Source organism: Sapajus apella, unplaced genomic scaffold, assembly GCF_009761245.1.
Source record: "Sapajus apella isolate SASKATOON/1434 unplaced genomic scaffold, GSC_monkey_1.0 scaffold13, whole genome shotgun sequence".
NCBI lineage: Eukaryota > Metazoa > Chordata > Mammalia > Primates > Cebidae > Sapajus > Sapajus apella.
Window position 1 is genome coordinate 28,836,869 of NW_022436953.1, and position 26,251 is coordinate 28,863,119.

Genomic DNA, 26,251 nt, shown 5'->3' on the forward strand with positions numbered 1-26,251 from the left:
GCACGTAGACGTTTAGTGAATCTTTGTCCCTAATTCTGCCCCCTGACCCCCTCACCCCTAAGGCTACGAAAAGGAACCTATTTTCCCTGCCCTGCAACAGGGTCTTCCTCCTCTTTCTTCAACAACCTGTACTTCTGAAGCCCATGCATCCCTCTCACTCTTGTCTGCCTACAGCTTGGACTTCTCCTCCTCTTCCTTCCTCACTTCCAGGCTTGTCTTGCTTCTCCAGCCTCTCCACAATGCATGAGGATGTTCCTGATTGCACTCCAGCTATGGGGGACCCCGTTCCTGCAATCCTGCAGTCTCCAAACGGGTACACACTGGCGGCGCCTGGAGAGCTTCTAACACCTCCTCCTGCTTGGGCTTTATTCTAGAAACCAATTTAGGGGAATTTCTGGGGGTGGGGCCTGAGCAATTTCATTTTAGAAGCACACCATGTGGTTCTAATGTACAACCAGGTTCTTAGTTCATGGGCTAATCTATTTCCTTTGGTACTATGAAGAAAAACATGTATGAAACAGTGCATGCCCAATTATTTTACTTAACCTCCTGGGGCAAGTGGTTATTTCAGGCAGCCATCACCATAATCCAGTTTTAGAACAGTTCTCAAAGAATATAATCACACCAAGATTTGGAGAACAATTATCACTGAATTCTAACCTCTCTACTACTATGAATCTCATATGAGGTGGCTGATGAATTTCATGAGTCTAGGTCTAAGTGCTTATGCTCATCAATCCCTTCTAATTTTGTTCCAGTTCTGCCCCTCACTAGCTATGTGACCCTGAGAAATCATTTCAACTCTTGAGCCTGTTTCCTCACCAGGGAAATGGAACGAGGGAAATGTCCACTCCTCAGGGCTGTTATGAGGAGTGGAGATGAGGGATGTGGAGCCCAAACGCCTTTCAGCCGGAGCTTTCAAGGAAACAGAGGCGTGCGGGCAGCACCTTCCCACCACCAGCCCACATGCTACTAACAGACAAGTCTGGGTTTCAGTCAACTCAGCCTAAATTCCAGGCCAATATTTTAAAAGTGGTAATGAAGTTTGGGAACAGATTTCCAAAGACTTCCGACAGGGCCCTGCATTTGCACATGAACCTCTTCTCAGTAAATACTGACTTCCCCAGCCCCTCAGATTCCTGGGAGATCAGATGGTCTGTCTAATGCTGCAGTTGTATCTTTGAAGGAAAGCAAGTCTCTATATTTAAACTAAAATTGTCCTTAGCTCACAAGCAGGAACTTCAAGGTCCTTTTATAGCATGAATAAATCTACATTATATAGAGCAATTTTATGATTCATACCAGGTTTGTGGGTTATCAGAGGTGGGCATACCTGTCTCTTCCCTGAACACAGCTTTGCACTTAAAGTGACACAAAGCCAGTAACTATACACTCAGTAAGCACAGGTAGCCAGTGTGGTTTATTTGATTTCCTTTCTGCTGGGCACAGGAAGCTCTCACAAGGCTAGGGTTCAAGCTGGCTTCCAAAGAAAGCAGTCATGTGCACGTGGGCCTGATCCCAGCCCCAGGTCAGGTCCTGATCCCCAGTCCTCAGGTGCTTTCCACTCAGGCTTGAGGCAGGAGTCTGGTGGCATCAGTTCCCAAGAGCCCTTGCCGATGCCTGGCTCCACGCAGAGCCAGCCCCGTTGGGAGGAGCCCAGCCCCGGGATGCTGCATGGGGCAAGCGCCAGGTGGCTGACTCAGCAGCAGCCATGGGGCTGGAGTGCCTTCCTGATGCCAGTGGCCAGCGCTTGTGGCGTGGGGCTCTCTGCAGTGCAGCTTACAGGCAGGCCCTGGGCGGCCAGCGCACGAGCCGTAGTGGGGCCAATGGCTGCAAACTGTAAAGACAGAAGAGAGAACAGGGCTTCAGTACACCAGTGGGGGTTGGAACAGCAGGTGGCTGGATGTGTGCAGGGGCCATCAGCCAGCCTTTCAGTTGGTCACTCCTCATGTGACGCGTTTATATAAATGACAACACCACCTGATTTGAGCCCAGATTCTGTGCCTGCAAAATACCTCTGAATCCATGCTCTCATCACAGTCTCTCTGCCACCCGGAGTGAGGGCATGCTGTACCCAGGCTCGGGTGAGGGGCAGGGACATGAAGGGCCCAAGCTGGTGCTCGCCATCATGGCTGCATCACTGCAGTCCTTCCTCAGAGGCTCTAGCTGCAGACAGTTCTGCTTCCGGTGTTGGGGGCCCTGGGTCTGATCAAGAGGAGGTGGGTATGTCAGGGGCAGTGACTGAATCCCCAGGAAAGCAGAGCCATCAAGGTCAGGGCTCTGGGACCAAGGGTTGAGACTTAAATCCCAGCTTCACAAGACAATGCCCTTGGCTTGTGGGCCCACCCTCTCTGGCCTCCACCTCCTTATCCATAAACAGAAAAGAACAGGACTCTTCACTGGGCTGCTGTGGGGATTAAAGGAGGTGACAGGTGTGAACCACTTGGCCTGGCCCAGAGATAAGCTCGATGACCGTCATGGGCTGCTGCCTGTGCTGTCGTGATCCTTCCAAATCAGCCGTCCAGGGCACCAGCCTCATCCACAGGACACCTCTCTCTGAACAAGCACCATGGGCTCGATGGTTCTGTGCAGAGCCTTGCCTGGGTGCAGCACTGCTTCTGTCCCGGCTCTGCCCCTGCTAGCTGTTATTAGAGCCTAAGTCCCTTAGGCTCTCTGATCCTCACCTGTAAAAGGGGCACAGTTACCCTGACCTCAGAGGGCTAGAGTGGGGGTTAAATGAGAGAATGTCCTATCCCCCACTCTCCTCTGGATTGAGACTGTGGACCCTGAACCTGTTTTGGAGAAAGGGAGCATCTGACCCTGGCAGCCCCTGCCCAGCACTCTGCTTCATCCTCCCTCCCTCCTGGCAAGTGGGCAGCAGGCCGGGTGGTAGTGGAGTTAACACGCCACCTGAACCTCTGCATAACCTTGGATGCTGTGGGCCTGAGGCTCCTTCCTCCGGCTGAGTCAGAACGAGGGAAGGGAGACCAACTGTCCCGCAGAGGCCCTGCTCCCACCCTGCCCACAGTACTGCCCTTCTAAGCATCCGCTGCTTAGGAAACTCCCTGAGGAAAAAATGGAGTTGGACCCCTACCTCACACAACATACAAAAATCAATTCAAAACAGATCAAATACCTAAGTTCAGAGCTAAAACTATAAAACTCCTAGAAGGAAACAGGGGTAAATTTTCAAAACACTGAATTAAAGCAATGGTTTCTTGGATACAACACCCAAAGCACAAGTAACAAAAGAAAAAAACAATACATTGAACTTTATCAAAATTGAAAACCTTTTGTGCTTCAAAAAAATCATCAAAAAGTGAAAAGACAACTCACAGAATGGGAGAAAATTTTTACAAAACATACATCTGATAAAAAATTTGTACTCACAGGCCAGGCACAGTGGCTCACACCTGTAATCCCAGCACTTTGGGAGGCTGAGGCAGGCGGATCACCTGAGATTGGGAGTTCAAGATCAGCCTGGGCAACATGGTGAAACCCCGTCTCTACTAAAAATACAAAAATTAGCCTGGTGTGGTGGCACATGCCTGTAATCCCAGATACTCGGGAGGTTGAGGCAGAAGAATTGCTTGAACCGGGAAGGCGGAGGTTGCAGTGAGCCAAGATTGTGCCACTGCACTCCAGCCTCGGCAATGAGAGCAAAACTATGTCTCAAAAAACAATTTTTTTGGTATTCAGAGGCCAGGCGCAGTGGTTCACGCCTCTAATTCCAGCACTTTGGGAGGCCGAGGCAGGCAGATCACCTGAGGTCAGAAGTTCGAGACCAGCTTCCAACACGGTGAAACCCCTTCTCTACTAAAAATACAAAAATTAGCCAGGCCTGGTGGCATGCATCTATAATCTCAGCTATTCAGGAGGCTGAGGCAGGAGAACAGCTTGAACCCAGGAGGCAAAGGTTGCAGCAAGGCAAGACTGCATCACTGCACTCCAGCCTTGGCGACAGAGCGGAACAATTTCCCACCTCAAAAAAAAATATTTGTATTCAGAATAAGAAATTCTGTCAATTCAACAAATAACCTGGGTTAAGAGTGGGCAAAGGATTTGGATAGATATTTCTTTAAAGAAGATATAAAAATGACCAACAAACGTAAAAAGATGCTCAACATCGTTAGTCATTAGGGAAATCTAAATCAAATCCATGCTGAGAAACTACTGCAGACCCACTAGCATGGCTATAATCACAGAGACAGAAAAATATGGATATGGAGGATATGGAGAAGCTGGAACCCTCATACCTTGCTGGTGACAATGCAAAATGGCACAACCACTTTGGAAAACAGCAATAATTCGACAAATGTTAAACAAAGTTACCTTAGATCTAGTAAATCTACTCCTAAATATATACTCAAGAGAAATGAAAACATATGTCCACACAGAAAATTGCATTTGGATGTTCAGCATTATTTAATAGCCTGAAAGTGAAAATAGTCCAAATGTCCATCAACTAATGAATGGGTAAATTAAAAAGTCCCCAGAATGGATTATTATTTGGCAATAAAAAGGGATGAAGTATATCTGCTACAACATGGATGAACCTCGAAAACATTATACTAGTGAAAAAAGTCAGTTACAAAAGACCACATACTGTATGAGTCTATTAACATGAGATGTCCAGAATAGAGAAATCCACGGAGATGGAAAGTAGCTGAGTGGTTGCCAAGGAGTAGGGGGAATGAGGGAATGAGGGGTGGTTGCGAATGGGTTCCGGGTTTCTGTTTGGGGTGGTGAGGTGTTCTGGAACTAGACAGTGGTGATGGTTGCACAAATCTGTGACTATCCTAAAAATCATGTTAAAGTTGACTTATTGGGCTGGGCATGGTGGCTCACACCTGTAATCCCTACATTTTGGGAGGCCAAGGCAGGATGACTGCTTGAGGCCAGGAGTTTGAGGCCAGCCTGAGCAATACAGTGAGACCCCATCTCTGCAAAAAGTTAAAAAAATTTTTTTAAGTTTACATATTAAAATCATAAAAAGTAAATTTTATGGTTTGTGAATTATATCTCAATAGAGCTATTTAAAAATTTGAAAAAAAGAAACTCCCTGGGACTGGGAACCAGCAAATGGCGAACATGACTGTACTCCTACAGCAGGGTTATCAACGGTTTGGTGAAATGGTGGCTTTTTCACAGGAGCCTTTCGCTCCTCTATGTCAATGAATGCTCACAGGATGGTGCCCCACAGAGCAGGACAGTCTTCCCCAGGCTAGGCCGGGGGCCCAACATCAACATTCTTCTGCCACCTGGGCACCAACTGGGCTGAGTGCACTAGCCTGGCTGTGGGGGCAGCAGCCACGTTCACAGCCCGGCTCTGCCATTGTGGCTAGTGACTGCTAGGTGAAGATGCCCACCTTACAGGCTACATGGGCATTTCCCTGTACACAGGAAATTCAGTTGCTGCCATTAGTTTGGTGGTGGTTATTATGAATCTGCTTACCTATTGCTCTGAAGTGATGTCTGTGGCAACTATAGACATGTGCATGGTCTTCCCAAGACAATGGTAAGTAGGAAGTTCAGGTCAGAAGTCATGCCCTTTGATTTTTTGTGGCACACCTACATGTGGTGCAGTGCTATACAAACTTTCGGTCCTACAAAGACTCCTGGGAAGGGAGGCCACCAGCAAATCTGGGGCCAAGCTGAGAGAGAAAAGCTTAACTACCAACTCACAAGCTAGGACTGTGTCCTCTGTGAACCTTGAAAGCACTTCACTAGCCAGTGCTGAGTCTCAGTAACAAGGGGCATCTCACACCCGGCATACAGTACCTTCGTGGCCCCCAAGCAGTCCACAGTCACTGTGAGCAAGGCCAGCTCTGTCAATTTCTCCTCCCCAGCATGGCAGAGGCATTCAATACTGGCAGGTAGGGTAATCACTGTAGTAAGAGGCGAGGGGGCTACTGAGAGCCCCTGAGAGCGTCTGGAGGGTTGTAGAAATGGGCGTGACAGATGTGGGATAGGGGCATGCACTCAGCCCCCAGTTTCCAGGGTTGTGGATGATGCAGGCAGCAGTCTATTCAGAAAGGCCTGAGTTCTCGGTTCAGATGTTGAGTATCCGTTTGTGCTTTTAAACATGCTTGCTTTGAAAGAAGATAGAGTATAAATCTTTTGTTCTTCCTCTAGGCAAACACTAAGAAGCTTGGGGAAAGCTGTGACAGGCTTACACCACCAGTATCTCACAGCACTGTGTGACTTGGGGAGCTCCTCCCATAGGTCCAGGAGAGAGGCAGCGTGACACAGAGGGATAAGAACCAGAGCAGCGGCCGGGTGCGGTGGCTCACACCTGTAATCCCAGCACTTTGGGAGGCTGAGGTGGGCAGATCATGAGGTCAGGAGATGGAGACCAACCTGGCCAACATGGTGAAACCATGTCCCTATTAAAAGCACAAAAAAATTTAGCTGAGCGTTGTGGTGCACGCCTATAGTCCCAGCTACTCGGGAGGCTGAGTCAGGAGAACTGCTTGATGCCAGGAGGTGGAGATTGCAGTCGGCCAAGATCGTGTCACTGTGCTACAGCCTGGGTGACAGCGCAAGACTCTGTCTCAAAAAAAAAAAAGAAGAACCAGAGCAGCACCAGCACCATTACCCATCCTGACCTGTAATATGAAGTCAGTGCTCACTATGGACCAGTTACCATACTAAGTACTTTATGGATTCTACCTCTTTAATCTTTCCAACCACAAGATTCAGATATTGTTTTTCTTCCTCAGTGGCCCATGTGAGTCTGTTTAACCTGTCCGGGCCTCAGTGTCCTCACCTACAATGAGGACCACTGCCCTATTTTCTGGATACCCACACCTGGACTGGTGTGAGAATTACATGAATTACTGCCCATAAGTGCATCACCTGCTCGGCAGCTCCTGAGAGCATGGCAAGGCATCACCAGGGCTGACAATGTGCAATCAGTCTTCTGAGGTTCAAATCACGGCTCTTCCTTCTCAGCAGTGTGACCAACAGGCAGGACACAAGGTGTCTTGGAGCCCAATGCTCCATCTTTAAAACCAGGAAAGCAGTGCATACTCCTCATGTGAGATGCACCTGTAGGAAAGCAGGCGAAGCCTTTGCTCTTCCTTACTGCAGCAAGTGGCAGTTTCTGTCCTTGGGTTCTGGGTCACATCCTGCACCCTCTCCTCAGTCCCTCTGGAGCCAGTTCAAGGGTATTTCTATTATAGACACCACAAGAGTTGTGGTTATTTGTCGACTCATCATGAATACAGTCCCTAAGAGACCTGAATGTAAACCCTTTAAAAGACATGAAAAAGGTTACTGCTTTTACAATAGACGATAATGGCAAACATAAGATGGGGGAACGGAAGGAAAGGATGTTAACACCTTTGTTAACATGTTCCAAGCCCTGAGCTAAGTAAGGACTTTACTTGAATTCCCTCATGTAATTCTGAGACTCATCCTATGCAAGGAAGACCATACACATGTCTGTGAAGGCCACAGAGAGACAATTATCCCTATGCTGCAAGTGAGGAAACGGGCTGGGAGAGGGTAAGCAATCTGTGCAACAGCCCAGCAGGAGGTGGAGCTGCCCTTCCAATTTGAGGGCACCTCCTAGGCCAGGCGTGTCTCACTTGACATTGAAGCCCTAGGATAATTCATGAAGATCAAAAAATAAAAAATAAAATAAACTAATATGAAAAAGACCAAAAGCCCATTGAATAACTTACCTTAATTTGATCGATACTGTCACCAGATAACTCCTGAATGTGCTTGAGACTGTGTGTAAGGCCAGAGGGACTGAAAAACGTGATGCTGGCTGGAACTCCCTGCAGGGAAGAGAAAACAAGATCAGTCCTGGCCATGAGGCCAAGGAGAGACAACATTCCTCCAGCTTCATCAGCATCAAGGCTGCCCAGGCAATTTTACCACAGGAGGGGTTCCTGGTTGATGCTGGGACCCTCTGTTCCTGTGAGGCAGGATTCTAGTAAGGAACTGTTGAAAAGAGTAGACTGCCATCAGAAAGCTGGTGCTGCTCCTTGGCCGCTCTGCTGGCCCCCAGGTCTGGGTCTGCCTGGCCAGAGGACATGGGCATCACGGAGTTCATGTGCCCAGCACCCCAGACAATGCCTCTAGCTCCTGTGGTCACATGGCACTGATCATGTGAGGCAGTGCTGGCTCCGTCAGTGCTCCCTCCCTCTGGAAGTAGAGGAAGTGGATGAGCTGGCCTGGCCTTTGTGCACTTGGTTAGTCTTATCAGGCCCTCCCAATACCAGGCAAGGCATTCAGAAGCCCGCCCTGAGAGGAAAGGGAGGTGTTTTACTGCACATAAATGCTTAAGACGTCAAGGAACTTGAGCAAGAGCTATCCATTCTCCTGCCTAAGTCCTCCATCAGTCCCCATGGACTCCCAAATTCAACCCAGACTCCTCAGTGGCCACTGTCAGCTCTTCCCACTAAGGGCCCAGCCTCCCTTTTCAGCCTCTGCCCCTCCAGTTCCACCAGTGCCTCCATATGATGAAGAACAATGATAACATCAAGGCCACTATTTATCTCAGGCTCGTATGTATCTTGGATGCTGTACAAAAAGCGTTGCGCAAATTATCTCCTTTAACCCCTATAAAAACTTACCACTTCCTCAAAGTTACCACATTAATCTCTCCAAACAGGCAGGTTTCATAGACCACCTACCACAAGCACCTCTTTTTGAAATCACTGATTTCAAACCAGCTTGCAATAGACATTTCATGAAACAACCACAAAATTGTTTCCACTCCTAATTCTAGAATCCCAGACCAACTATGCCACAGAAAAAGGCATGCAGGTGACAGCTGGGGACGGTGAAACCACATGTAGAACCAACACCTGTGAGCTTATACCCCCTCACCCTGGGCTTCCCCAACCTGGACGTCCACCCTGCTAGAGCTCTCCCCGAGAACACCACATACCTGCTGGGAGTAGTAGCTGTTCAGGTTCCCTTGGATTCCTGGGTGTGGAATTGTCTGATACACAGTTATGCTTTCCATGGCAATCCCTGGGCACAATCAAAACCAGGAAAGTCTTTACTGCAGTGGGCACACCATGGAGCCTCTGCCACCTCACAGCACAGTTGGTGAAACCTCCCAATACAGCACCCCTCTCCTGGAACCAGCTGCTTGGAGGCTGAGAGGCCAGGCTCCTTAGAGAGGCCTCGAACAGCCCTCTGCAGCCTGCGGGACCCTGTGGAGTGGCTGCTGTGGCAGAGGAGGCTGAGATAGCAGAAAAAGAAAAAGGCTCAGAAACCAAAGCCTTTGTTTATACCCAGAATGCCTTTTGTTCCCAGGCTTATGTGAGTTTGTCCATACAAGGCTGTCCCTAGTCACTCCATGGATCCCACATAGACAGGCTGCATGACACCAGCAAGTGTGGGCAAGGGCAGCTCTCGGGAGAGGCACAGAGTCCAGATCCCGGCTGCGCTCTCGCTGTGCCTCCACGTGGCCATGCGTCCCCTCTCTGGGCCTCAGGGTGTCCACTTGGAGACGAACTGATTAAGCCGTGGACGTTCCCACATTCCTCCCTGTGCCATTCAGTGATGTTGAACATTCCCAGGGGTTTTCAGGGCTGGTGATGAGGTACGAGGCATTGAAGGGACTAGCACAATTTCAGTCAGATATAGATTTACGAGGGGCAGCCAGACAGCAGGTGAAAAGTAGTAAAAACTCAGGCTTCTGAAAATAAAATGGGAAATTCTCTCAGAAAAAATTATTATAATTTTAGCAAAAAACAGCAACCTTTCGCCATTTCATATCCCCTAAAACTAAAGAAATAAATGGAAGTATCAAACCTCCGATTTATATATAATTTCTTTAAGGGTACCCCTGAGGCCAAGCTTCCTCTTATTTTATCCTGGTATTTTCTATTCCTGAAAAGCTAGTGATTTTGCTGATCTTATTACCTAATGTCCTCTGCCTTTATTCTTGGCAGCCTTTAGAAGACAGGTGATATGGGTAGAAGGGACATGATCCAGCTCCGTTTTAATACAGGAGGGAAAGTGACAAGGTCTAAGGTCACCCTGGGTCACACTATTCAGGTGGACGGTTAGAGCTTCAAAATACTGGGAGAGATGGTAAGAGTCACAGTTCCATGAAGAGCTTGCCTTTGGAGAACCGTCATGCTACATGATCTCTGAACACCTCTGTGAGCAGGTACTATGGCTATGTACAGATAAGGATGCTGATCACAGAGAGATTACTTCACTTACCTTCATTCACATAGCTAATAAACAGCGAGAGGGAGAATTCAAATCTGTTTTTATCTCACCCTAACGCTGGTACTCCACACTGCCGACACACCTTGCTCCCAGACCAACTATGTGACAGCAAAAGGTGTGCAGGTGACAGCTAAGACATCTGAGTCAATGATGGCAGCATGCTTCAGAGGCAAGAGCTAGTTTCTAGATACCGACAGTCTTGGGAGCCACAGCAGGTGGGGCTGGAGGGGCAGGTGGGGCTTGTGTGGCTCGGATGGAGGGTGCTGCATGCTACTATAAGATCAGCTAAATTTGTAGACTTTCTTCTACATGTGGAACCAATTCTATGGTTCATCACCTCAGTTATCTGCCCAGGGGCCACCTCCACACTTCAATCTCCTGTCCTCTTGGTGAAGGACTGGAGACACACTGTGTGCTTCTAGCTTGAGCCAAGTGAGGTGAGAAGAGCATATCCAAAAAAGGAAAGTGCAGACTGCACATCTATACTTCATGTGAGGATTGTCCCTGTGTCCCTTGGCCTGGTATATCCAACCCAGGCCTGCTCTCCCTTGTATGCTCTCTGCAGGGCTACCCCCTTCCAACACTGCAAAGGCTCTTGCTGGAATCTACCCAAAGTGGTTAGGGATGCAGTCAAAGCATTCAAAGCTCACCTTTGTCCTTGAGCGTTTTCGGCAGGATTTCTCTTTTGAGGTTTCCACAGGGAAACAGAAGAGGCAGTGCTGAGGACTCCCCTGTGAATAAATAACCAGACTTTGTGAAAACTCAGGGGCAGTGCTTGTGCACAGGGCGAATGGGGAGGAGGAAGCCCGGGCTCCAGGCCTGGCTTTGCTTCTAGGACTTAGTTCCAGCCTCTGTAAACAGGAAGAGCACCTGCTACCTTGCTGAACTTCAAGGGCTGTTATATGAAGATCGTACGAGGTAATGTGTATAGAGGTGCTCACAAAATGAACATCCACATAAACAAGTTAGCCACACTCTTTTAATTCCCTCTAACCCTAAAGTGACTCCCTAGCCTGCAGTCACTATTTAGAAGGCGGGCTCTGCACCTTAACCAAGCCAGGCAGGTAAAGCTCAGGCCTAGTGTTGGCACTGCAGCAAACATTTTCTACCCTAAAGAGGCCCTGGATGAGCCAGGGAGTGCAGCAGGGAAGTGGCAGCTAGGAGTGGCTCTGCAGCCACCCCCAGCAAAGACAAGCTCACTGCCCACTCCTCTTTCAGCCACACCAGCAGCCACTAGGCCAAGTGCTAAATGGCAGATGTGCAGGCCTTAGAGAGAAGCCTGCTAAGAACAGCCCTGCCTCTCCTCTCACAACTATCTCTGCTCCCAGCAGCTCATCTCTGGGAAGACTTACAGGCATTTTCAGCCCTAAACTCTTTGCAGAACAGTGAGGACGGCATAGGATTTGAACACCAATTTGCAACAGTACTGCCCAACAAAACTGATGTATTACCAAATGCCATAATCTTCCCCAAATGTGAAAACAAAACATTTTAGTAGAACCAGCCATTTTCCCCACATCGTCCATAAAGAAATTCTAATGGGCGTTGTTCGTACACATTGTATATTTTCCCACATCCTTGCGGTCTCTCTGAACACATATCCTCTGGTGGCTGCAATGAGAGGAAGGAGCAAAACCTCTTTCCATCCGGCATCATATCTACCAAGCAGCAAACAACAGGAACAACTGCAGGCCACTTAATTTCAAGTGTATAAAGGCTACATACTGGTCAATGTTTTCTCTATTTAAACTGCTGTGTAAATATCAGTACCAACATAAAAGAAAATAATGAATTGGGAGATTGTTAAATATAGTTAATAGATGTCTGCTGTTTTCTCTTTTCCAGTGTGAGGAAATGTCTGCATGCTCTGTAGAGTCATCCCTAGAGATGTATTTTCAAAGCCATGTTCAGGTGTGATTTTCTTCTCTGTGTCTCTGTGTGTGCTTAGGAGTGCGGGGTGGAGGATGCTAGGGGCCAAAGCTCTTCGTGGGGATCCAGTAAGAAAACTAGAATCCAGTTTTTCAGCAAGCCCAGCCCCATGGGCGAGCAAAGGGCCTTGAAAAGATTCGGGAATCTCCCCTTGGCAGCACCTCTTGTGAGGGTCCAGTGGAGTCCTGAGCTGCTCTTTCTTATCTCTGACTCACAAGGCTGGGCTGAAGGGGTACGCCCTCCCTGAAGGCGGCTGTTTTTCTCTATCTCTCCACCACCTGTGCCTCGCAGAGAGCTTGGCTCTGCAGGCACAGAGGGCCCACAAATGACCAACCAGCTCAGCTGACTTCACTGAAAAGGCACCGCCCTGTCAGCAGAAAGGAGAAAAACTTAAAAATGTCCTTTGCTGCTGAGGGGAGATCTACTACAACTACATTTCCTGAAAACTAACCCCCTTCAAAAAGCCAAAGACAAAGGAGTCATTCCCTTTTGGAATATGCTTACTGCCTGTGAATTTATCTTCAGCCCCAAAAGGCCAAAGCAATGGTTAAAGCTGACACAAAAATAGTGAATCATGGAGCTCAAAGGCTCTGCTCTCCATTAGTTTAACAGGAAGGAGGCCTCAATTCTGGGCTGTCAGGGCTGATGATGAGTAACAATGATGAAAATCCTGAGAGTATTATTATTAGGCAGCTCAGGAGGGGGTTTGATAAAGTCACTGCAGGTAATTAAAAAAATGATGATACAGGCAGGAAGCAGACAAATGCCTAGGTAGATAGGGAAGGGTCCCCGGTGAAACCTCACCTTCAAGCCTAAAATAGCCTGAAAGCTGAAAGGCCAGACTGCTGGTTCCGATGCAACCTGCAACCCAGGGGGAGAACATCTAACCATTTGTCTGCCCTTTCCCAACTGCTTCTTTCAGAATAATGCCCTTTAACCAATCAAATGTTGCCTTTTCCGATACTACCTGTGGCTTGCCTGGGAATCCTCATGTGCACTAGGGGAATGGGGTGGGGCCGCGAGGAAATCGCGCCTTATGCAGGGGAGGAGCCTGGCCTCATCAGCTCATGTGTGGTACCCCTGGTATTCAATCATGAGGGAGAAACCTGATTGGAGAACCCCTCTTTTTGAGAGCCCCTTCCTTTTGTCCTTCTTCTCTTTTCTCTCTTCTTTTTCTCTTTCTCTTTGCTGAGAACTTCTCTCTCTCTCTCTCTCTCTGTCTCTCTCTCTCTGTCAGTCTCTCTCTCTTTCTCTCTGTCTCGCTCTTTCACCCAGGCTGGAGTGCAGTGGTGCAATCTTTGCTCACTGCAACATCCTCCTCCTCTCAGGCTCATGCAATTCTCCTGCCTCAGCCTCCTGAGTAGCCGGGATTACAGGTGCCCACCACCATGCCCAGCTAATTTTTGTATTTTTAGTAGAGATGGGGTTTTGCCTTGTTGGCCAGACTGGTCTTGAACTCCTGACCTCAGGCAATCTGTCTGCCTAGGCCTCCCAAAATGCTGGGATTACAGGCATGAGCCACCATGCCCTGCTGAGAGCTTTCCTTTCTCTTAATAAATTCAGCCCTTCTCACCCTCCAGTGTGTCTACCTGCCTAATTTTTCCTGGTCATGAGACAAGAACCCAAATTTAGCTGAATGATGGAGCAAAAAGTCCTGCATCAATGAGATTGACTTTTTAAAATGTCATCTTACTTCAGGACATGCACATGTCTGTAAAACAGTAACAACTTCCAGGTTTAAAATGACTTCCTTCTCAGGCACTGCCATGAGAATCAGTTCGAGCAGTCAGTGGGTGCCTGATTGCAGATAATGAGGACGATCAGAGGAACGGAAGAAAAGCCCGGCAAGTCTGCCAGGCTGCAGAAATTTTCCCAGTCTAGGAGGACACTGCAAATAAACTGTAGTGCAATCTTTCTGCCCTACCTTGTTTCTCTTTCTTTTCAAAAGTTACACTGTAGTCTACCTCTTAACATTTAGTGTGTAATTACTTTCCCATTAGAGGATATATTCAGGAAAGAAGGAGAATCTATCAGAACCATGAGTTATCAGATTAAATAAGTTAATAGCTTTAAATACTTACAATAGTTCCTGTCACAAAGTAGTGTTAACTAAAATAAATAGGCATAGCTATGAATTGGCCTGTTTACTATAAGCATTGGAGGTAGATTTTTAGCTTTTAAAATCAGGCTTCAAAGTTTGCTGAGAAAGAAAAATCATTAATGCCTTGGTAAAGCCAAGGTGAAGGTCCTTATTAGCAGTTAACATGGATTTTTATTTGGGTATTCTAATTGCAAATGGAAGATTTATTAAGATCCACAGACATGCTGGTAATAAATTAGAGGAAATAGCAGAGGCTTTACAAAGAATGCAGACCAATATTCTCCCAGATAAGGTCAGAATATGTTAATATCTAACCAACCAAGCCTTGAGTCAGTTAATTGAAACACCAATGTGATCACTCAAAAGTGACATTGATCTCTTCTGCCTTGTGTTTGCAAAGCAGGGGACACCAGCCTGATGATTTGGGGTCTTCTAACGAACAATGACTCAGACAGTTCACTTCTGTCTCCTTCCAGAACAAACTGTGGGTACAGCTCAATCTCTTCACTGAAAATAGGCAGGAACCACCTATTCTATTAAGGAGCTAACTGTTGGCCCACCCATAGAAGTAATTATTATTCTTTGTAGATCCTGACACTTAATTCCACAATGTCAATATCTACCATTTACATTTATTTCTACATTTTAAAAAGAAGGGCTTTGATACTATTTAATGCTGTGATGACTCTCCAGAAACAACAATAGAAACAAAAAGCCTGGAGCCAGACTGTTCCTGACCTATCTGCATCCTGTACCAGGAGCCCCTGGAGTGAACCCCCAACACTGATGCGCAGCTCCATGACCTAAGAAGCCATCCCACAGGGATGGGGTCACGTGGCACAGGGCCCAACCAGTGCTCTCTGATCTGGACAGCTGGAACAACTGTCTGTGGATTCCCTGCAGCTATTTCAACACCTGGCAGCACAAATGAGAGTCACCGCCTATCTAGGCTGCTGTTGAAGAAAATGGCCCCAGCAATCCATACTCTGGAACATTCCACAGAAAGCAACACGGTGGCCATTGGGCCTTTTCCCTTCAGCTGCTTAGCCTCAGATGCTCTTTGAATTGGCCTCCAGAGGGCTTCTCCACACTGGTGCATGGTGCATGGAAAGGCCTCTCCCAAGGGCCCAGCTGGGAACACCATGTGGCACAAGTGGCCAGAGAAGAACGGGGCCAACCATCTTTACCAGCAGCAAATGGTTAAACACTCTCTACCACAGATTACAGTCTCCTTAACTGTACGTTTTTAGCTTTAAATGTCTCACAGTGCTGGCTCATGAAATGTTCTAGAGAAAGCCTAGCAGGGATGATCTCTTTATGTGGAGCCCAGGTAGAGAGGCTAGGTCTGAGATGGCACAAACTCCAGCGGGGCAGACTGAGGCATCTGTGCGAGGCTGTGTGTGCTCCAGAGATAAGCTGAGGTCAGGGAGTCCCAGCAGACCCTTTCCCTTGGGGCTCAGGCTGGCCTCACCCTCAGGGCCTTTTCCCACGCCTTGTCACCAAGGATGTGGCTAAATCCCAGACATCAGCCCAATGATTCATCAGCACAAGGGCATGTCCAAATGCACAAATTAGTGGGATGAGCTCCTAGAACCCACTTTCTTCACTTCAAAAGATTCCATTGACTTCTTTACCTGCTGGAAGAGAACTGGGCATATTTTGGACTAAGTACCTTTTTAGAAGCACACAGAACAAGGGAAACAAAAGAGCTTTGGAGTCAGCTTGTCCTAGGCTTGTGCCCCCGCCAAGCATTATCAGCTCTGTTCCTCTGGACAAGAGTCCCTCTCTGAGCTCAGTTTCTTCATGAGTAAAAGCAGTCTAGTAATCATCCCTGTGTCACAGCTCAGCACAACAACATGTCAGGCACTTAAGAGGCATGCACACAGTGCCAATGTATGTTGGACATGTACCAGACACTCTAACTCCTTTATAATATTTCTGTTATGCCCCCAGAGCCTCCAGGATAATTTCTTATACCCATGTGGAAGCTGCCTGCTGGCAAGCCCTGGGGCATGCTGAGCTGTGGCAGGTCCCTTCAAGGCAGGACTTGCCACAGCACCCCAGGCCCTGCTCTTAGATTGTGATACCTCTGTAGGTTTTAAAAAAATGCTACTTAAGGGATAAATTTTAAGGGACACTGGAACAAGAGAACTGGGTCCTAATTCAGTGAATGCCTTTTGGGCCCGATCCTGGCTACAGCTAGTGATACCCTCCCACTAAGAGGGAGCAGGCAGTGCTGTGTTCCTGCCCAGGCCTGGGGAGGACCACTCCAGCCTGAGTCTGACCCACGGGGGTGAACATTAAGGCCCAGTGCCTCAGGGCTCCGGGTGACAGCTACTCAGTGCTCCCCAGCTTGCCACCCACTGCCCCCGCCATGCCATACTCTCCAGGAAAAGCCCCTCCTTCCATGTCTCTGCTCAGTGGCTCCCTGAGTGGGAGGGCTTGTCCATGACTACTGTCTGAGGGAGGGCCTGCCCTTCTCTGTGGAGAAGAGGCCATGGGTGTGCCTTTTTTGCAGACTTTCCTGAAGACCTCTGCCTTCTTTTGGACATCCTGTCATGACACTGTGATACAAGAGGAAGTATTTGGTCCTTCCTGTTCTTGGCATAGAACTTCTAAAACCCTTGGAATTTCCTGACAGAGGTGAGAGAAGCATCTTTTGTTATTCATAATAAACCCCTTTTAACAATACTGGAGTTTATGCTAGTGAGGTGACTGGCAGTGTTCCCTAGAGACCTTCAGGATGGGGGCTGAAGGCCAGAAAGAACGATGTGATCATAGGGTTGGCAGTAGAGTTACTCACCAGGGGCCAATGACTTAATCAATGGTACCTACATAATGGAACCTCCATAAAAACCCTAAACTATGAGTTTAGAGAGCTTCTGGATTGGTGAACACATCCATGTGCCAGGAGGGTGGGGCACCCCAACTTCACAGGGACAGAAGCTCCTGTGTACTCAGGACCCTTCCAGACCCTGCTCTTTGCACCTCTTCATGTGGCTATTCATCTGTGTCCTTATCTCTTTTATAAAAATCAGTACACATAAGTGTTTCCCTGAGTTTTATGAGCCATTCTAGCAAATTACTGAACCTGAGTAGGGAGTTGTGGGAAATCCTGATTTGTAGCCAACTTAGACAGAGGTCCCTCAGCATCCAATACTTGTATCTAAAGTGGGGGACAGTTTGCTAAGACTGAGCCCTGAAACTGTGGTGTCTGGGTTAATTCTGGGTAATGTCAGAATTAAGTTGTAGGACACCCAGCTGCTACCTAGAACACTGGAGAATTGGTCATTGGTGTGTGTATATATGTATCGCCCAGGCTGGAGTGCAATGGTGCAATCTTGGCTCACTGCAACTTCTGCCCCCCAGGTTCACACGATTGTCCTGACTCGGCCTCCCGAGTAGCTGGGATCACAGGCACACATCACCACACCAGGATAATTTCTTATACTTTTAGTAGAGATGGGGTCTCAGTATGTTGGCCAGACTGGTCTCAAACTCCTGACCTTGTGATCCACCCACATTGGCCTCCCAAAGTGCTGGGATTATAGGCGTGACCCATCATGTCCAGCCAGAAACAGATATCTTAATAGTAGGTCCACTATATAAAAACTGTTCATACTTCTTCTGGTCACTTAACCCACCCTGCCTTATAATGGTTATTGATGTCTATGTTCCCCACCCTGTCCCCACCTCCAGCCCCAGCTAGGCTGGGAGCTTCCAGCAGGCAGGAATAGAGTCAAACTCCTCTTCAGCCCCAATGCCCTGCAAAGGCCTGGCACACAGGTGCTCCTGGGTAAACATCACGTTCTCCTGTGACGTGGGAAGGAATATGGGGGGTGGGGCAAGAGAGGTGACAGCCAATGCATTAATGTCCGAAAGCCCTCTCTGAGCTGACCAGTGCACATCCACTGAACTAAGAAGGGCACAGGTCAGGAGTGCCGAGTGGCTGACCCACTCTGGGACTAGAGCTTATTCATCTCAGCAGCCAGAAAAGGCCAGTGTAGCTCCTCAAAACTGGAGTTCCCTAAGCCTCTGCCCACCAGAGTCAGGCACACTTACGTCCTCAGCTCTGCAGAAGCCCCAGTCACTCTGAATCAGAGTGGATGGAGGTGCTCGGTCAGCATCTCCCTGAGGACAGGTTGGCATGGAGCAGGTGCCAGTCAGGCCTCTGAATGTGATGGGCCATGGGATGAGCAGTGGCCTTGCTGTGATGAGTGTGAACTCCAGCCTGCCACTTTATAGCTTGTGACCCTGGACTAGACCTGTCCCTTGGTCCCCCAAGGGCCTCTATAACAGCACAGTCAGAAAGAACTTTTGGTGATAATGGAAATGTTCTGTGCAGTCCAATTTGGTGCCATTGGCCACAGTGACAACTGAACTTGTGAAATGTGCCCAGTGTGACTGAATAACTAAATTTTCAATTTTATTTAATTTACATTTACACTTAAATAGCCATATGTGGCTAGCAGCTACTGTACTGGACAGCACAGTTTGCAGTGGAGATGATTCTGACTTCATGAGGGTGATGGTGAAGATTAAATGACATCCTACAGGCCAAGTGTCTAAGTATCTAAGACACCCTGGGCACTCAATAAATGCTAGTCTTCAGTGCTAATGCAGAATATACAGTGACTCAGGAAAGGTGCAATGAGGTTATTTTAAAAATAAATTAAAAAGAAAAAAAAAGGATAATTGGAGAACTTGGGAAGGATCCACTTAGCCCAGCAGTACCTCTGCTGTTCCCTGACTGCTCACTGCTGCCCCTGACCCATATGACCCTGTTGGGGGCCTAACTGAGCTTCAGGGATCCTCAGACCACAGTGTAGAAAAAGATGCAGGACTTTCTCCAGAACAAGCTCCCAGTTAACACAAAAAATATAAGCTAGAGAAGCTTCAGGCAACAGTAATGACTTATGACAGGAAGACTTATAAGTAATGACTTATAAGACTTTAGTGTACAAGTTTGTTTGTTAGAAAGGCCAACATCACCTTTAGGAGTATTTTTTTTATAACGCAAATACTTTGTTTTGCCAGAAACAAAACCATCCATCACTGTTTCAGAAGCCATAAAAAGACCTATTTAAGGTGTTTTCTCTCCCTATACCACCCATCCTGATCTCACCACCTTAGGGCTGAGGAATATACCTGTCTCCTGGGACCACCTCAGTGGAAAATCTCAGCTGTCAGCGTTCATCTGACCCCAGCCTTGCAGCTCAGCAGACACTCAAGCAATTCTATAGAGGGGTCAGAAAACTACAGCCTGAGGTCAAAGCCAAGCCCATTGTTTGTGTATTGTCTATGGCTACTCTCATGCTTCCATTGCAGAGTGTAGTAGTTCTGACAGAACATTTGCCTGCGAAGCCTAAAATAACCTTAACAGATGAAGTTTGCTGGCCCCTGATCTCTAGGAAGGCCTGGATTTCCTCCTCTTCAGCAATTGAAGGCAAGGTGATTCTACTTTGTGCTTTCATGGGGGTGTATGATCTCACAGCTACAGCAGGGAGGAGTCAAATGACAAGGGTGTAAGAGCTTGCGGTTGAAACTGACATGCAGGGAAGAGAGGGGAACGGAGATGCACCTTAGAGGTGGGCCTACCCTACAAGCAGAACTTCAGCCTTCCCATCCCTCTTGCTTCAAGAATTTTTGCCTATGTATCTTCTGAAGCCTAAAATTCCATAATTAGTTTAAGACGCTAAGTCCCCATTTAAATATGAATACCCCCAGAACAAATGCCATTTTAAGTCCAGTCCACATGCAGCCCAATGATGAGTCAGCTCTTTACCTAGGAGCAAGAGGGGGGAGGGAATTCAGAGAAGGAAGTAGCTCCTGAGAAGGGAAAGGACAGTACTCAGGAAGGGGGGAGCACCAACTCACACCTCCTGCCTCTGCTCTCTTTGGAATCCCTCAAGTGATCTCTCCTCTGGTTTTATCTCCCAGATGTTTTATTTTGTGTTATGTTCAAATCAAGCTCTTTGGTACAGGGGGTAGCAGGAAGTGGGTTAAACCTCATGCAAGTATAGACATACACAAATACAAGTAGGCTACAGTCCCAGAGTGGCTTACACGTTGCTCACCAATCAATCTTACCACCAAGAATGCACAGAGGAAATATTCTGTTCCCTAGGTAGTGGTTGTGAGGTCAACAAAAAATAAATGGGCTTCATTTTGAGTGATCTTTTTCTACTTACTGGAACAAATATATTCTGCAAGCTTTTCTGCATTTCCACAGGTTTCTCCTTCTGTATCCAGGCCAATTTTACTCACTGGAAAACAACAAAGAAATGTATTTTTTTACATGGTTATTGAAGACCTTTTGTTCCAGCGTTATTTTTTAATGTGCAAATACACAAATATGCACTTTACAAATCACATTGAGAATGTCTTTTCTTGAAAGCCCCTAATGGAAGATTGCAAGAAGACAAGAAAGCATCAGATCCTGATACCTGCACCCCCAAATGTGCAGATTGGGTAAGGCATTAACTAGCTTCCCTGAGCCCCATGTAGCTCATCTACAAGGGAGGAGAACACCAACCATACAGAACTGTTTTAAGGATCATGTCAGATAATTAGAGCAAACTGCTTGCCATCTAGGAGGAGCTCAACAAAGGCGGTTTTCTATTTAGCCAGGAAGGCGATGATGGCTAATTTGGGACTTTTTGCAGGAATCTGCCTGACAGAGCCTTCATTTTTTTGGGGAGATGTGGCCAGACCACATCCAGAAAGATGTCATGGCTTGACATGGCCAGAATAAAATGGAAGGAAAGGGAGGAAAGGTTTTATAATAATCTGCTAACAGGGACCCACAACACTACAAATACAGGTCATTTAGGATGAGGGGCGATACCAGCACTTTCATGAGATCTGTATTCATGAACCAAGTAAGAAGCTAACAGACCCAGGCTCCCCCTGCACTTCTCCAGACAGCAAACGCTTGGCCATTCCGCAAAGGGTGTTGATGAAGGAAGGACCCAGGAGGTTGGCTCAATCAACACTGCTACCTGCCGGTCGCGGTGGCTCACGCCTGTAATCCCAGCACTTTGGGAGGCCGAGGCGGGTGGATCACGAGGTCAAGAGATTGAGACCATCCTGGTCAACATGGTGAAACCCCATCTCTACTAAAACTACAAAAAATCAGCTGGGCATGGTGGCACGTGCCTGTAATCCCAGCTACTCAGGAGGCTGAGGCAGGAGAATTGCCTGAACCCAGGAGGCGGAGGTTGCGGTGAGCCGAGATCGCGCCATTGCACTCCAGCCTGGGTAACAAGAGTGAAACTCCGTCTCAAAAAAAAAAAAAAAAAACACTGCTACCTGCTCACAGGAATGCAGAATGCCTCAGAGGAAGGAAGTGCTGTGGGCAGTCCACTTAGGAGTCACACAAGAGGCTAGTTAGTAACAAATGGCAGCTTTAATAAAAACACCAGCAGCTTTTAACTTATGAATCATTAAAAACATGCTGAATCAAAGAAAAAAAATGTCACATATGACTGTAAACCCAGTTCAGGAACTAAGCCCTTGCTTATGCTGCGGTGGCCACCTAGGCTGGATCAAACAAACAAAACCTGTAAAAACCCCACAGGAACTGAACTGAGACATGAGAACTTAGCAGTGATGCTGATAATCAATATTGACATGAATATGCATTTTTCCCAAGTAATGAAACAATAATAACCAGAACCAGAACATTAACTCTCATATACAGCTTTGCTGATCACAAAGTAAGCACTTGCTCATTTGATCCTTACACCACAACCCTGTGAGCAAAACAATTACTACTGTACTTGAGAGAGAAGGAAGCTAGTAAGCAGTGGCCAGCTCTACTCGTGAGGGCACGGACTGGGGCTACCTGGTCCACTCCACAGCCTACAGAAGGCTCTCAAGAAATGTTTGTATAAGGTCCCAGTCCCTGAATGTGGCAAGACTGACTCTGCATGAAGTCAGTACAACATTTCAACCAATGCTCTGGCTGGGCAAGCCCATCTTAAGGGTGCTGTCTAAGTAAAAGCTGACAGTGAAACCTCAAATTGTCTACAACTGTGTTAAATAAACCTGCCAGAGAGTACATCTTACATTTCAGAGGTTAAGACACTGACTGCCACAATAGATCCAGTTTCCTGGGCTGTGTAAACCTCTGGGGTGAAATCTCTGCTGGTTAATGCCTAGGCTGAAAAGGTGCCAATTAGTAAATCTGAAGGTAAAATAAAATCCTTAGTACAGACAAATCAATAAGAAAAAAATGTTATTTGAAGACATTAACAAGTGTATGAATAAGATGATTTCTGTAAAGTCTTTCCAGAATTCATGGGAAAACATGGCAATTAAAAAATATATATGGCCTTAAAATGGTAAAAACATCTGCACGCATATACAGGGGGGCAGGCTGGCTTTGGGAAAATGCAGTTGTGGATTTAAACAATGGCTGTACCACTTTCAAAGTGTGTGACCTGGTAAATCACATCCTCTCTCTTAGGCTCAGTTTTTGTTTTTAAATAAAAAAAAACGGGCTAACACCTTTCTTAATGAAAACAAGAAATGACATACATAAAATGCATAGCAAAGTGCCTGGTATATAACAGAGAGTCAAAAATAGTAAATATCTTTAGATGATAATTTCTTCCAACAATGCAAACATATATCTCATAATAAAAAATTGTTTTACAAATAATCTATTTATTTGCTTTTTTAATCTAATTTTTTTTTTTTTCAGACAGGGTCTCACTCTGTTGCCCAGGCTGGAGTGCAGTGGTGCAATCTTGCCTCACTGCAGCCTCAACTTCCCAGGCTCAAGCAATCCTCCCAACTTAGCCTCCTGAGTTAAAGGGATTATAAGGATGAACCACCAAGTCTGGATAATTCTTGTTGCTTTTGGTAGAGAAGAGATCTCACCATGTTGCCCAAGCTGGTAATAAAGAGTCTTTCTGTGTGATGAATTCCAAGTTGCTAATTGCTAAGCTATCTTCTGTGACGTCACTGGCCTGGGTTTACAAGGCCAAGCAACAGTGGATACTAGACGGTGCCTAGGTCCAACCTTGCAATCAGATGGAAAATTTGGGGCATCTGACCTTTGGGCAGCCAAATGGAAGGCTTTCCTTTGATATGGCTGGCTGAGTTGCCAGGTATCAGCCCACAAGCCAACCATCTCTGCTTCTTCAATACAAATTAGAATGTTATTAAAGTATGCACATATTATCCAACCATATAATGTTCTCAGGAGATTTTATGTAGACGAAGTACAGTAAGTCCTTGCTTAATGTCAACAATAGATTCTTAGAAATTGTCACTTTAAGCAAAACAACATACAGCCCGTCCTTGAATAACATCATTTCATTCAACGTGTTTTCATTATAACACTGAAGAGGAAAAAAAATTGGTTTCATTATACATCATTTCACTTGAAGTGGCAGTTTCCAATAAGCTATCAAAAATGTCAAGTGAGGACTTACTGTACAATGTTACATAGCATGTACTTTTTAAAAAAAAAATTATTTTTAAATAAATAGAGACAGGGTTTCACCATGTTGCCCAGGCTGATCTTGAACTCCTGAGTTCAAGTGATCTGCCTGCCTTAGCCTGCCAAAGTGCTAGGATTACAGGCATGAGCCACTGCACCCAGCTAGCATGTACTTTTTTGCCATCTATTATTAATCAATAATACCTGTAAAATTAGGCTGGTATAAAGTCTTGCAACATTTATAAAGAAATATAGGCATCTTCTCTCACTGGACTTCCATACCGAGATTCCTTGCTATTCACTGGACCCTTGTTTTCATTTCTACTTCAAGAAAAATGTCTATTTTCTCTTTGCTTCAATGTTCAAGTTTCCTAACCTGATTCCTAGGCTCTGGGGAACCAGGGGCAGCTCTTCACCAGAGGGCTCCTGGGCTTTGGAAAGTGGCTCCCAGTGATCCCCGTGATCCATGCTCCCTCTGGCTTGAGTGTGGGTTGGACTTACTTGATTCAAGCAAAGAGAAGATAGCGGAAGAGATGGATGTCACTTCCAAGATTAGGTCATAAAAAGACTGTGGCTTCAGTGGTAGGTGCTCTCTTGCCCTCTTGGATTGCCTTGTGACAGGGGAAGCCAGCTGCCATGTCGCTGGTAGCCCTCTTGAGAGGCCTGTGTGAGTGAGCTGGGAAGCAGATCTTCTGAGGCCCACTGACAGCTATGTGAATGATTTTGGAAGCAAACCCTCCCCAAATCAAACTTGACTATGGCCTGGTGACAGATCTCAGCCAAAGGAACCCACTAAGGCATGCCCAGATTCTGGCCCACAGAAACAATGAGATGATAAATGCTTGTTTCTAGCTAGTAAGTTTTGGAGTAATTTGTTACACAGCAAAAGATGACTAATACATTGGGCCTGGTCTCCTCCCAGCTGTTGGTGCTCAACTTCTGCTAACTCTGCAGGCTCCTACTGAGACTCTAGATGAACAGAAACCTCAGAGAGTTCAAGCAATGCCTCCTCCCTGTACTCATTCAAAAACAGCTCCTTTGTACATTACTAGGTCTGAAGAGGTGAACTCAAATAGAATGTTCAAAGTTAGGTGACTGACTTTCATGTTAAGGAAAAATGATTTCCTTTCAAAGAAAATTTTAAAAGTTACAAAATCTCTAATTTCCTCTCTCCTTTGATAATATGTTCCCTGCGTTTAGAACATGTCCTTTTCCTTCACAACCGAATAAACAGGGACCAGACTGAGCCCAGTGAGTGCCCAACTGAGACCAACACTCTGATGCTTGTGAGCACTTGATATAGTCCACTCTCAGCCACTCTAAGTCTCAAGACACAGATGCTCATCCTTGTATCACCCTAGTCTTTTTTCTTGTTTTCTTCTCAGATGACAGAACAGTGACAGCAAAATGCATAGGGATGCTACTGAAATCAAACTGAAGGGCATGTGATACTCAAAATATTTGCTTATCAGCTAATGTGTGAAAGTTTGGAAAATCTACAAATACACTAACACTATATATTTGATAGTTCAATTTTTGGTAAGAAATATAGAGAATGAAAGAAATTGTTTATTTTCTTTCCTCTTCTCATTCAGAAAAAAATGATAAAAGAAAGTAACAAGCAAATTTCTTAACTTATTTTTGGGGGAAGACGTGCAGGAGTGAAGATGGTTTCCTTGGCAACCAAGCCACTGATTTCCTTTCCCCAGCTGATCTGCTGAGCTTTTGGTAAAAGTCATGCTGCTCAGAAGATGTAGGAATAATCTTTTAATTAGCTTAGCAACTCCCAACTGTTTCTTCCACAACCTCATTTTGTTCTCTGGAAAATGTGCTTTTTAATTCTTAAACTATTTTCACTCATATTACACATTCCTCTAATATTTTCAAATGCATTGGACAAACTGAACTGTTCTGTAACAATGTTACAGGCTAATTTATGACAATTGCTAAGCATTGTTTTAAGTATTTAAAATGTTTAATGTTAATTTTTAATGATTACTATTTACATTTTATGCTTTAAAAAGAATATATAAACACAAGACTTTGGAAAAATGTAGAAAATATTAAGAAAACTATAAAAACCAACTATAATATCACTATCTGGAGATTTAGGCCTTTAAAAATATTATAGTAAAAATAGGCCAGATGTGGTGGCTCACACCTGTAATCCCAGCACTTTGGGAGGCTGAGGCAGGTGGATCATGAGATCAGGAGTTCGAGACCAGCCTGACCAACATGGTGAAATCCCATCTCTACTAATACAAAAATTAGCTGGGGTTGGTGACAGGCACTTGTAATCCCAGCTACTCAGGAGACTCAGGCAGGAGAATCACTTGAACCCAGGAGGCAGAGGTTGCAATGAGCCGAGATCGCACCACCACACTCCAGCCTAGGCAATAGAGTTGAGACTCCATCTCAAAAAAAAAAAAGAAAAAAAATTATAGTAAAAATATAACATAAAATTTGCCATTTTAATCATTTCTTAAATCCATAATTCAGTGGCATTATGTATATTCACAATGCGATTAGTCGGCCAAAGGGTACAAACATTTTAACAAAGCTTT

The 26,251-nt window shown here is 46.1% G+C and overlaps 1 protein-coding gene across 5 annotated transcripts in view; it reads right to left on the reverse strand.

Annotated features, from left to right (window-relative positions):
* Window positions 1-1,397: 1,397 nt before the first annotated feature.
* Window positions 1,398-26,251, reverse strand: part of UROS (uroporphyrinogen III synthase) — a 34,454-nt gene continuing 9,600 nt past the window's right edge. For 2 of the 5 annotated variants that reach the window (XM_032281983.1, XM_032281984.1), the window contains 5 exons: window positions 20,428-20,502; window positions 10,857-10,937; window positions 8,906-8,991; window positions 7,689-7,787; window positions 1,398-1,837 (listed from right to left, as the gene is read on the reverse strand). In XM_032281983.1, the coding sequence (XP_032137874.1) occupies window positions 1,700-1,837; window positions 7,689-7,787; window positions 8,906-8,991; window positions 10,857-10,937; window positions 20,428-20,502 (479 nt within the window). In that variant the 3' untranslated portion in view covers window positions 1,398-1,699. Of the gene's footprint in view, window positions 1,838-2,124; window positions 2,206-6,808; window positions 6,964-7,688; window positions 7,788-8,905; window positions 8,992-10,856; window positions 10,938-20,427; window positions 20,503-26,251 lie in introns of all 5 variants that reach the window. The other 3 variants (XM_032281986.1, XR_004270053.1, XM_032281985.1) reach the window with 3 other exon arrangements.